The sequence below is a fragment of the Canis lupus genome, chromosome 3 (genome assembly GCF_011100685.1).
Source record: "Canis lupus familiaris isolate Mischka breed German Shepherd chromosome 3, alternate assembly UU_Cfam_GSD_1.0, whole genome shotgun sequence".
NCBI lineage: Eukaryota > Metazoa > Chordata > Mammalia > Carnivora > Canidae > Canis > Canis lupus.
The window spans coordinates 14723506-14736860 of NC_049224.1; the positions used below are offsets into that span (position 1 = coordinate 14723506).

Here is a 13355-nt window from a genome sequence, read left to right on the forward strand (position 1 = left end):
ATATAATTTGCCTTGCTTAAATACAAGTGAGAAGCCTTAGTTAGCCCACCTTCACTTAACTTCTAAGGGAAATAGGGGTTTTTTTGTTTGTTTGTTTGACCTTTGGGTGAAAAAGTAAGGTTTTTTTTTTTTTCTGTAAAAATGTAATTGGCTCATTCATTTTCTAATCTCTGGCTTTACAGGCACCTTGCTAACCTTTTCTAAACAGTTTGGATAGAAGAAAACCCCATTTGATAGAAACCCTGTGAATAGCCAACTTTTGATTATTCAGAACCATGCGAGATAGTGAGAAAGGAGAAGAATGAAATTGGGCTCTGCAAACCTCATTTTGACCATTAGTTGTTGACCTCTCTGCCATGTGAAACCTTTACCAGAACACCTAAGAAGTGGTATTCCATTTCTTTGCACTGATGTAAAAGTAGTAATCCCAGAGCAAGAGGAAGGAAAGAAATAGACATACAGAAAATCTACAAATTGAATGAGCAGTCCGTAAATAACTGATAACTTTAGAGCATCAATATTCACCATAAAATCCTTCACCTTAGAGGCAGTGAAGTACTGGTGGAAAAATATACTGGATTAGGAATCAGACTTGACTCTGCTACTCAGTAGCAGGTGTCTGTAGGCAAGTCTCAAACTTGAGCCTCAGTTTACCCATTTGCAAAATAAACACAGTAGTCTCTGCCTTCTCAGCCTGCCTCTCAGGACTTTTCCTCTAAGGTTCATTTTATATAATGTGATATATGGCATTTGATAGGATGAATTACATTATTTACCTTTTGGTAAATTATAGATTGTCAAAAAAGCCACTCTGAATAGTCATGATTAAAATTTAGATTGCTTTTCAAGTCTAGCCCAAATAGACACCAAATAATTGCATTCTGCAATATTGATGCTAATATCCTAGGCGAGATAACATTGATTTAGATAAAAGGTATTTGGATTTAAAAATTTAAAAATATATACAGGAATTGATAATCCAAAACCTGCTAGTTCAGAACGAGATTCTTTTATATCTGGGGTATGAGGTCATTAAAAATGGTTAACATTTAAAAACCTAATTTAAGTCTGGAGTTGCCAAAATCTGCAATGTGTGTTAATGCTATTTACTAGAAATAATGAGTTTATGTAAGGACCTGGATTTTTCTTGTTTCAACTATTAGCAAAAATTATAACAGCAATCCCTCTATTTAACACTTAAAATTTCTTTCCAACAAACCCCTTTCACATACAAATCCCTCAAAGAAACACCATCCGTCTTCTATAACTTCTATAGCTTAAAGGGGAATTATGGTATTGACCATTCCTGGAGTATTAGTTTATATGTTTTTTAATTTTTCAGAAACAATTTTAATTATGAAAAGCATTAAATTGATAATACTTAGACTTATTGAGCACTTTGTGATAAAGTGCTTTCATATACATTACAGGAGTTGTTCCCCATAGCCAAACTTGTGATAAAGGCAGGTGTTACCATTTCCATTTGAAAAATAATAGACTCAAATAAAAAAGGATGACTGAGGTGCTCATGGTCCTGTGATCATCGAATAGAAATTGAACTAAAACCACTTTTCAGTCTTCTGGTCCAGACCATATTTATTCTACACTATTGTCTTCTTGGAAAAAGAATATGTGTCAGTTAACTTTTGCTGTATAACAAACCACTCCATAATTAGTTAGCTTAAGGCAACTACCATTTATTGAGTGATGACTCTGTGGGTCAGAAACTTGGACCAGGTTCAGTTTGGTTTCTGGCAGTATGGGTCAGGATAAATACTAAGACTTTTATGGTTTGTATTTATATTCTGTGAATGTGTCAGGAGTTCTTTTTTAAATTATTCCTTGATTTCTTTTCCCACCCCATTTTAGCCTGTTATATCTGAGTTTTTTCTCTCAAATTTAGGAATAAGTGGAGTCAGGACCAAGGATAGATCCTATATTGTTTTGGCTAAAAGCTAGAAGACCCTCTTCCTCCTCTGAGGGCACTCTTTATTAGAGGATCCTCTCCTGCTAACAAGTATTATAATTATCACTAATACTATAGTGAATCGTTGCTTTTTTTCCTTAGTGATTCCTAGCAATCCGAAGAGACCATGTCATATCCTAATTTTGAACATCAACTATTATGTAGCATATAGTACATAGTAAATGTTCAGTAAGTATATTTTATTGTTAATCGGTGTTTGTTCTTTTTTAATTTGATCTTTTAAAATCTCCAGTTAGATATTGAGGAAGAAAAAAATGAGTGCTTTTGTACTTAGAATTTATTCAAAGCTCTCTTCCTTTAAAAAAAAAATGATATTCTCAAAAGCAGAGGTTCCATACTTAGTTACCCAAATACTAGATTGTTAACACAAAATAGGGAAGATTATTTTTCCACTGCCAGGATCCATGAAACTAATATAACTCTACCCTTTTTTTTTCCCCTCTTTTCTATATTTCTCCTCATCCTGTATTCTGGTGCCCATGTTGTTAAGCCATATAAATACCACAGGTATCAATTAGATGTGTTGTGTCAGTTCTGAGTGCTGTATTTTAAGAAAGCTATTACTGTATGGATTTGGATATGATGAGAGGATGATGTCCGCAATAGAGATGTGCCAGAAACCATACCTTGTGGACTGGTTCTTTAAGCGACTAGTGATGTTGTATCTAGAGAATAAAAAAGCATGATAGGTGTCTCGATTAGTTATCATCTAGAAAGTTTATTCTATGCCATACCTATCCTCCAACTAACTCCAACACATAGACATTCCAAGTAACTTTATTTTGGGTGACATCAGAACTCTGACACCAGTGGGTGGACATTACAGAATGGAATATAGATTTAAAATAAATATAGTTGGTGATACTAGCTTTAGAATCATCTGAGTCCATCCATGAGTCCAGAACACACCAAGTCAAGTGAACATCCTCAGAAGAGGCAAACATATAGCAAAGTCCAAAAGGAAAGATGGTGGTCAAAACACAATACCCAAGACGGATTATGAGTGTGTGGCCAGAATGGAAAGAGAAACTTTATGTGCCTCAGGGAGAAATTGATCAGTGGCATCCCAGGTTGTAATTCTGAATATATTTTCACAAAGTTACCTGATGTTATATAGTGGCTATATAGTACTTTTACTAAGACAATTAGGTAGATTTATGTTAAAAGACTTGGGGGACACCTGGGTGGCTCAGCAGTTAAGAGCCTCCCTTCAGCCCAGGGCGTGATTTCGGAGTCCCAGGATCGAGTCCCACATCGGGCTTCCTAAATGGAGCCTGCTTCTCCCTCTGCCTCTGTCTCTCATGAATAAATAAATAAAATCTTAAAAAAAAAAAAAAAGACTTGGGAACCTAGTAACTATTCATTAATGTGGCAAGTATTTATTGAACACCTTTTATTTCCAAGCACTGTTCTGGACTCTGGGATAGAACTGTGATCAAAAAGAAAAAGTCCTTATCCTTAAAGAGCTTATATTCTATTAACTGCCTAAATTTTACAAATAAATGTGTAAAGAATTAATATGGATTCTAGCCAAAAATAATTTTCCCTTTTACATGTGTTCATGTCTGTCAAATTTGCCTTAATTCATTTCCTGAATAAAGAATTATCTTTTTAAAACTACATGTTAATAGAATAATCATAACCATCCATTATAATTTGTATCCTCTTTATACATATCACATAAATTTCAAAAAATTAAATAGAAATATTTTATTTTTCTGGAAATCCTTCTATTTGTGAAAGGAAAGATGAGGTTCATGTCTCATTCATTGATATATTTGAAATTTTTCTTATTCAGGAACTTGAATCTGTAGTTACCGTGTAATTCTGTCCAAGTCATTTCTTGGGCTACTAAATCGTTATTTGTTGGTGTGTATCTGGGTTATGAATATCCCAAGAATCAGGATTTAATGTCACATTTTTAAAAAAAAGATGGCACAGTAATGCCATAAATCTGTTTTAAATATTAGGGAAGGGATGATAAAGGTTATTGGGTCTACAGACCTGTGTTTAGAAGTGAAAACACTGAGGAAGAATGACTTTCTGAGGCCTGGAATCTGTCTGCTGGCCTTTAGGCCGTGGGTTTCTTTACCACTTTATACAGGTTCCTTTTCTCTGCCATCCTGTTAGGCTGTAGACTTGGCTGAAGTGTATTAAGAAGGCTGCAAATGGTCCATGCTGCCGTGCCTGACGTGAATGTTCTCAGGGCATTGCTCTTAACCCGCCTGGCCTGTCAAATGCATGATATCTGTTACCCCAACCAGCTGGATCAAATTCCCACTTATACTATGGCTCACCTAAATCTTGGCAGGCAGATGACTTTCCACTTCTCAGTAATAGAATAAGTATTACCTGAGGACCCTAATTGATATTAGTTAACAATCTGAGTTTTGTAAGGTATTGATAAGCATTTGCACAGTAATACAAATATTTGGGGGGCACTTACTGGGTACCAAGCAGTGTGTTGACATCTTAACACATTTCAGCAATTTAATTTTCATAACCTGTCAGGTGGATACACATCACTCCGTTTTTCAGAGGCAGAAACTTAGGGGAGGATGGTGCCAGAAGTTACGGGACTAGTCAGCATTAGGAGTAGAATCCTGCTCTTCACTACCCTCACAAAATCACTTGACTTAACGTTGCTTCATTTGGCAGCTGGAGCCACAGATCCAGAGAATTTAGATGATCTCTTCAGGATTGTAAGAGAATGGTGGGAGTTGGGGGGGGTGAGGGCAAGTCACACTTTGTACACTATGATGCTTACTTTACAATGCAGATACTCTTAGAATGGCTCTTCCTGCCAGGCTAGGTGAGTTCTTAATGTAATATTTGTCTTACATTTAAAAAATAATGTATATACTTAGAGTCAATAGTTTTCAAGGATAATAGACATAGACATTTAAAAATTTCCTTTGACAAAGTTATTCTATTTTTTAAATAGCTATTTGATTTCTCTGGTAATGCTAAGCATTAAGCCAGTCTATTTTTACACTTATTGGTAGCAGTGCTTTTATTCATTGTGTGAGATGTTTGACTCTCTGGTGCAAACTTGGTATTTTCATCTGCCTATTATGCATGTTACATTGTGAGATTAAAAAAAAAGTCCATGATATTAAACAGTGATTCATTCTTTATCATTAAGGCAGATAGATCAGCTATGTCTGACAATGTAGTGAAGCTTATTTGGCAGCCGTTTTTTTCCCTTAACTTTATTTTGTCCAACCTCACAATAATTTCACTAGATGAGAAAAATTAAAAATGCCTCATTGGCAATGTAATGATGTCAGTTTTCCTTCACAGAAATTAAAGTAAAAATCTTAACAGTAACTTGCCAGGGGTCAGTTGTGCTTTTAGAAAAATGCCTCACAGGTTCTCAAGGCTTTGTTTTCAAGATAAATCTTTCCATTCTGAAGCATTTAGTTTTGTGTATTTCAAGTGGAGTATGGATAAGAGCGTCCATTTAATGAAAGTAAGAGTTGACTCATCTTTTTTTCTCTTCTCCTCCTCCAGCTCTTTCTCTTTGTTGTCTGGAACTTTGAGCTCTACATGATACCACTGGTTTTGTTGTTACTATTGACATGGAACTACTTCTTGATAATATCAGGGAAAGATAACAGGCAACGTGATACAGTAAGTTTTCTACTTGCTTATTTGATTGCGTGTTTGTTCTTATTCCTAGTCCCTTTGACAAGATCAACATTGATTTATTTTTACAAACTAGAACTTCTGTTTATAAATACTCGAGTTTGGAGGAAAGTTTTAATCAGTTCAAAACTAACAACTCTTTGGTCCTAACGTAATAGAAAGTACTAACCTCTTTCTAATATGTCTCATCTTGGTAGGAACTAAAATCAAGAGCATGCCATAGAATGAGCTCTGACTTTTAATTATAAATGGGTTATTTCAAATGAGTATTTTTTACTCTCCTTGTTTGTTTTTATGTCTTAATCTTGAGTTAAGACATAATGTCATAAAATTATTTATGATAAGATCAAATGAATGTATTTTATTTAAGACATTTCTCTGTAGTCTGCCATTGGAAGGAAGGAAAGAGGAATGGTTTGTTGACCTAGAAAAGTGCATAAAGTACCTTAATTCAATAAACATTCACTGAACAACAGCAAATATCTGTCTTGTGTCAGGGGTGTATTAGGATTACCAGCTCAAGGATAAAGAGCTTTCATTTAACCTAGGGAAAGTTATACTGAACCCACCTGCCCTCTCTGACATTTTCGAAAGTTTTTAGAATCTGTGAAACAACTTCTTTCTCAAAAAAAGTTTTAGAGCAGGAAGTGGAAGCTAGCCACATTATAATCATATCTGTTCTCCTGCAAGTTTTCATTCCCCTTAGATTATCTCAGTCACCACACCCTTAGTGAACATACAACTTCAAAAAGCTTTCCAATATATATAAATAAATGGGAGGGAGGTGTCTTCTCTAGACAGGACATTTGCAATTTGATAACTTCATAGATAGCTACTGAGAAGAATTTAAAGGTTTGTCAAATGTGAGAATCTATTTGGTAGCTGTTTATCTTCTTCAGATTACATAGATTTCCTGCCTTTGGCCCAGGGCGCGATCCTGGAGACCCGGGATCGAATCCCACATCGGGCTCCTGGTGCATGGAGCCTGCTTCTCCCTCTGCCTGTGTCTCTGCCTCTCTCTCTCTCTGTGTGTGACTATCATAAATAAATAAAAATTAAAAAAAAAAAAAAAGATTACATAGATTTTTGGAGGGGAGACATTAAGGGTCTACATTTGACTTATAATCAGGAGTTTCTGCTGTATCCCATGCCTGTAATGGTATAGGAACCAAAGTTATCTGATCGTCAGCTTAATAGTATTATATAATACTTCATTATAATAGCATCTTAATAGCTGCACAGGCATACCTGTGACATAAAACATTTTCCCTTTCAAATAACTCAAGTAGAGGTGCCTGGGTGGTTCAGTCAGTTAGGCATCCAGCTCTTGATTTTGACTCAGGTCATGGTCTCGGGGTCGTGAGATCAAGCCCAGCATTGGGCTCCAGGCTCAGCTCTCAGCCTGCTGGAGATTCTTTCCCTACCTCACCCTCTGCCCCTATCCCCACCCACATGCACATGCATGGTCGCTAAAGAAAGAAACAAATAAATAAAATCTTTAATTAACAAATACATAATTCAAGCCAAATACACTTCAAATGGTAACACAATCTGAATATACTTCTTCAGAATAATTTTATCATCAAAATAAAGGAAAAATCCTGATGCATAGTCACCAAGTACATGCAAAGTTGCCAACAAAACAACCATGTTTATTTTCCTATTTTATTGGTATATATTTGTTTCTGTCATGTGATTGTATGATTGTAAGTTTAAGGGTGGGGACTCTATTCATTGTTGTCCTTGCCACTTTACCTAGCAAGTATCTTGTAAGTCTGAAGTGTTGAAAACATATTTTGTAAGGTTTATCAAACCCAACATGAGATTGTTAATAGAGATTTTAATAGCTAAGCAGTATCAATAGACAAGAAGTTATTATTGGCAAGGATTTTATGGATACATATTTAAATTGCACACTGAGAGACAAACCCCAGACGCCATAAGCATTGGTGTCATGGGGACTAATAGGTACTTTTGTCAATTAATCCAGGATGTTTTCTTTAAGAAAATGGAACTCTCTCAGACAATTGCTTTTTTGTCCCATTTATTTCAGGGAGATTGTCGAGAGAGAAGAATATCTACTTTTCATTCAGTTGCCTTGAGACAAATTTGCAAATAAGATTATTTGCAAATAGGAAAAAGTGGTAATTTAGTTTCAGCGTCTTAATCCTATGAGGGGGCTTATCATCAATATTTAGTCATTGGTTTGAGTATTCTTAGTGAAAAATTCTGTAAACTATAGACTTTGCTTGTTATCTTCTCCAGAATATACCTGCCTTGACTGGAAAGGTCCACTTGTAGAGGGAAAATAGTAATATATAATGTATCCTCTTGTGTTTACAATTCTTTGAGAATTTTTATGACTATAGAAAAGTTACAGACTATATGAATTTCTCTATTGCGCTTCTTTTCCTCAAAATATAATTCCAAAATAGTATTTACCAAATCGTTTCCTTTGTGCGCATCTCTAACAGAGCTCCATCGACCCTTAGCCACTGACATTTTATTCCTCAGCACAGCCCACTGTGAAACAGTCCATAGTCCAAGTCTCACGGAATGCCAGCTATACTCCATAACTGTCAACAATTACCTTTTATTTGCCCAGAACACACTATCCACATAATCTGTTCTTCCTAGACACCAGAGCAGCAATCACAATACTTCATTTAGTTTTTTACACAGTGGCTCAGTTGAGACTTTATGTAACTCCTAAATCCATTTTGCCTAATTATATGTCTTTTGCCACACCTAGCTATATATTTGGACTTGTTGCTCCCTTTGAAAACAAGCCTGGATTATACCTTGCTGGTTACAGATTATTATACACACACACAAACACACACACATCTATACATATACCTATACATTTATACACACATACATACATATATATGTAACTCAAGGGAAAGTGTTTACAGAGACTGCCATGCTGTGTCTAATTGACTCTACGCCATAGTGCATAGCCCTGGAGAAGTGGTATTTTGCCCTAAGTCCTTATTGCTATCCCCCAAAGCATGCAGAATCTTTCAGCATGTGTGGAAACTTTAGGTTATCTCTGAAGTGCATTAATCACACCACTGTGTGGTTCTAGAAAGTTTCCTGTTTTAAAAGAGAGAGAAGGAGGAAGGGTGGGCGGGCAGGCAAATTTTCTTATGAAAAAAAAAATCAAATCATTGGTACATTTGGCTGAGAACATTCAATTAGGATAAAAATTTTTAAAAAAATTAGGATAAAAATTATAAAAGAAAAACAAATTGACCTTGAGCTTTGAATAGCAAGAGAGAAAAAGGAAATAACATGTCCATGACATAAGTTGAAATAAAAGAGAAAGTACTATGAAAGATAAAAAATGCATAGATGGGTAAAAATTCTGTCTTCACCATATGGGTTGATAGTTGACATTAATATTAAAATAGGAAAGGATTTCTTTGTATTTGTTTATTTTGGAGACCATTTCTTTTCTTGGAGATGAGGAATGGAGACCCTTCCTACTTATGATCATAGGAGCTAAGACCCCTATCTTTTCCTAACCATGGTGCCTGTTCTGGTTTAATGAGAAAAATGAGGTGTAGTCCTTGCCGAGTAAGTTTTGCTGCATTTAATGAGCTGAACCTTTTGAGAATGGGGTGAGGAAACAGCTAGTCCTGAGGCTAATGCTATAGACTGAGAGGTGTACATGAGAAAGAGGCGTGGTTAGAAATGGTATCTCACCTCTGCTGTTTCCCAATTGGACTTGTTAAAAATAAGCACTCCTACATCTGAATCTACTACCTACACTCACATCATGACATTAAAATTTCTGGCATGGGAATTGTTAGGCTTTTTGTGGGGGAAAGAAAACATTAATAAATGCATGCTTCATTCAGAAATGTCTCTGTCATGAAGGGGTTATAAAGACAAGAATATCATGCTTGTCTTGGTTTGAGCTGTCACTCCAAAACCTAAGGAAAATTTCCCCTTCCCCCGTAATGCCCATTAGGCTTGTACCAAGTATCTACATTATAGCTGCTGTGGACTGAAATTTTGTAAGTTAAAGTATAGATACCACAAAGTTGCCTCTGCTCTGGGTTTAAAACCTACTGAATCCTCATTACATTCTGGGCACCATGTTAGGCACTTACTTTTTGTCATGACCTTCATCTTGCCCCAAGGAGAGAAAAGCTAGTTCTATCAGCCCAGCCAGTGGGTTGGGTCTTCCTAAATCAAGTGCTGCCCAGTCTCAAGGGAACATTCTTGGGTGGAATAAGCATGGCCACAAGAGCACTTCCTTGAGAAGAGGGAATCAAGTCTCAGGAGGAAAGAGCTGGGTTGACCAAGAAAACCAGGGGTCTCTTGCACGCCCTAGGAGACAGGTATCATTATTACTACTTTACAAATAGGGAAACCAGCCAGAGAAGTTTAATAGCTTATCCAAAGGCACACAGTTAGAAAGTAGCAGAATGGGTATTAGAGTCTGTCAATCTGTCTGAAGTGTGTACTCCTAACCACGGGTCAAGTACATTATACTTGAGACTATATTTTGATATATCCCATGACTCCCTGGTCACCTTTAAAAAATTATTTATTCATGAGAGACACAGTCAGAGAGGCAGAGACATAGGCAGAGGAAGAAGCAGGCTCCATGCAAGGAGCCTGACCTGAGACTCAATCCCAGGACCCCCAGATCAGGACCTAAGAAAAAGGCAGATGCTCAACCACTGGGCTGAGCCACCCTGGTCACCTTTAGAGCAAGTTTCTCCTTGAGTTTTAGAAGAGCCAATAGCCTTACCTTCACCTTCAAGCACACAGATTGATGGAAAACCCTCAGTGTCTCCATTCTACCATCCTCCACATCCTCCTTGCCTTCAGGGAAATGGGACAGATATTAAGCAACTTTCGTGTATCCGGTATCCTGCTAAGCCTTTTTAAAATACATTATCTATTTAATTCTTTACAATCACTTTACCAAGTAGATTATTCTAAATGGTTTTATCCTTTTCCCAATAAGGAAATTTCAAAACCAAAGAAAACAAATAATGAGCTCCATAGAGGAAGTGGGATATGAACTCAGCTTTTCCTTGTTCTGCAGGCTGTTTTCATGGTCTGTTCTGGGGCATGCCTTTCCCAAGGGCTTACTTTCTAAATGTCGAGAGCCTCATATGGAATCCCAGGTAACCCCAATATCCTTATGAGGTTCCCAGTGACCTATCAAGAATTGGCATTGGTCACCTGTTTAATCCCAGGTGACCCCATTAATTTCAAAATTGTTCATGACCTGTAGAACTACCTTCAGTCAACCCAGGTGAGCATGGATGGGAAGAGTAAACCAAAGCTGAAAAGCCTTCATATTAGTGAAGAAAGTCCTTGAATATTTTTGACATACAAAAATTCTTCAAGAGGTGTTTTCTAATTACACTTTAAGAGAACATTCAATTTTACTGTCATGATATTCCTCCCACATAGCAATCTCAGTTGCCTAATCAATGGAGACGTTAAAAGGCTGAAGAGTAGGGTAAATCAATGAAATCATTCTCTGATTCATGATCTGACTGTGACACAAATTGAGCCAAAGTCTGCCTTGCTAAAATACTTCAGTAAATAGCAAAATGTTTCCTTAGCTTCCTCAAATGGCAAAGCCCTCAATTCTGCTTTTCCCGTTTAGAATAGTACTGAATATTATTTCTTGTTGTACCTGTTCCAGTTGGGTCCAGGGCACTTATTTCTAGGAATAAAGTTCACGATGAGGGAATTTTATCTGCTGCTAGAAATGCTGGTGATGGGACAATTTGGGATGGCCCACCAAGTACAAGCCAGCAAAGAAACATCTGCTTGTTTGACCAGAGTTCCTGTGAATCAAATAGATTTATTTTTTTCTCAGCTGGCTTCAAAGAAGTCCATGGTGCAATATTTGGATAAGTAGAATACTGAACAAGTGAAATATTCCTAATAGAACCTAGTGGCTGGCCAAAGTGGAGTGGAGAAGAGAGACTCCATAAGCAAAGCACTTTGAATGTACAGTTAGATCTTCTCTACTTCAATACTTGATCATTCACGGAAAGTAGCATAGACCACAAGCCTCCTCTGTTTGCATCTCAGTACCAAAAAAGACCACATACTTGCTCTTAACAGAAGCAGCACTGAGTCATACAGCCTGTAAACACATCTAAAAATGGATGATCACTTTTTTCTTCTTCCTGCTTATTTCAACAGCAATTTTCTCAATTTTTTTCAGAAGGTCACCAGCTTGCAAAAATTTGAGGAAGACCATGAAAAAAAAAAAAAAAAAAAAAAAGACCTTTCGTTTTCCAACACAGTCACTAGCATTTAAAAAAAAAAAAAAAACAGCCAATCAGATGTCAATAGAAAAGTTTATCCCCTATGACTCCTCTCAAAGCTGTTCACCAACTGCTTAGCTGTGCCAGATAATCACTCACCGTACAGGTTGGTGTCCCCAGACATCAATGATCATCACCTCGTCAGGCTCTGGACATTGACCAACAGATTTCCACAATTTTTCCACACTGCTCAAATGTCCCGTCTGACCACCCTGCTATTTACTATCCTCTCAGTCTCAGTAGATGACAATGCTTTCTACCCTGCAGATTTCTCTCCATCTCTAGCCCCTGAAGCTCTCTGAATTCACCCCCAATTTATTTAGGGTTGCCAGATTTAGCAAGTAGATATACAGATGCCCAGTTAAATTGGAATTTCAGGTAAAAAAGATGTTTACCTAAAACAATAATCATTATTTATCTGAAATTCCAATGTAACTAGATGGTCTGTATTTATTTGGCGACTATATCTCAACTGCACCTTGGATTTTTACCTCAAGAACTTCAGGAAGGGGCAGCCCGGGTGGCGCAGCGGTTTAGCGCCGCCCAGGGCATGATCCTGGAGATCCGGGATCGAGTCCCACATCGGGCTCCCTGCATGGAGCCTGCTTCTCCCTCTGCCTGTGTCTCTGCCTCTCTCTCTCCTGCTCTGTATCTCTCATGATTAAATAAAATAACATCTTTAAAAACAAAAAAAAAAAAAAAAAGAACTTTAGGAAGGTGATCTGTTCTGAAATAAAATTCTGATTGGCTACTTTGGTCTTTCTCCAGCATCTCCAAGCATGTATGGAAGACTGCCTCGTGAGCAGGCCCCACCCAAACCATAGCTTCAGCTTTACCTCCCCTGTATTCTAGCAGAATTGTTTTCAAGTGCAGAATGTTTATTGAACAATAAATGAGAGTCCTGGGTGAAAGGGGGGAGTCACAAAAATGTACCAGATGGTGCTCCTGCTAATTTTGTCATCTCTTTACCTGCAAAACAACTGTTCACCACTTGGGAGAACAGTAACCCAAGGTTATGCCACTTGCAAAGGCTCGTCCAGCAATGCTGGACCAGAACCCAATTCTAAGTGGTTCCCAGGCTGGCTTTCTCTCCTCCAATTCCACAGGCTCCCATTCAGCAGGGCCCAAGAGACCAAAGACTTGGTCCATAGAACACAGAAGCAGGAAGGAAGGAATGATGCTTTTATCATAAAGATGTGGAAACTGAGGCCAAGGATAAGTTGGTAACCTCTGCAGAGCCAGTAAATTTGTGAGAGACAGACGTGGTGGCCCAGGGAGGGGCAGCACATGCCAGGTCTCCAACCTCATGGAAACACCTGTGCCATGCCAGCCCCAAGTTGTCCTGAAAAGCACATGCACTTCTGGGGGATGGGGAGGGGATGTGCAGGTTTTCACAGTGTGTGATG

At 37.6% G+C, this 13355-nt stretch overlaps 1 protein-coding gene across 1 annotated transcript in view; it reads left to right on the top strand.

Moving 5' to 3' along the window:
* MCTP1 (multiple C2 and transmembrane domain containing 1) overlaps positions 1-13355 on the top strand; it is a 532324-nt gene that overhangs the window by 428342 nt on the left and 90627 nt on the right. The window contains 1 exon segment of the mRNA XM_038532320.1: positions 5501-5620. Within this exon segment, the coding sequence (XP_038388248.1) occupies positions 5501-5620 (120 nt within the window).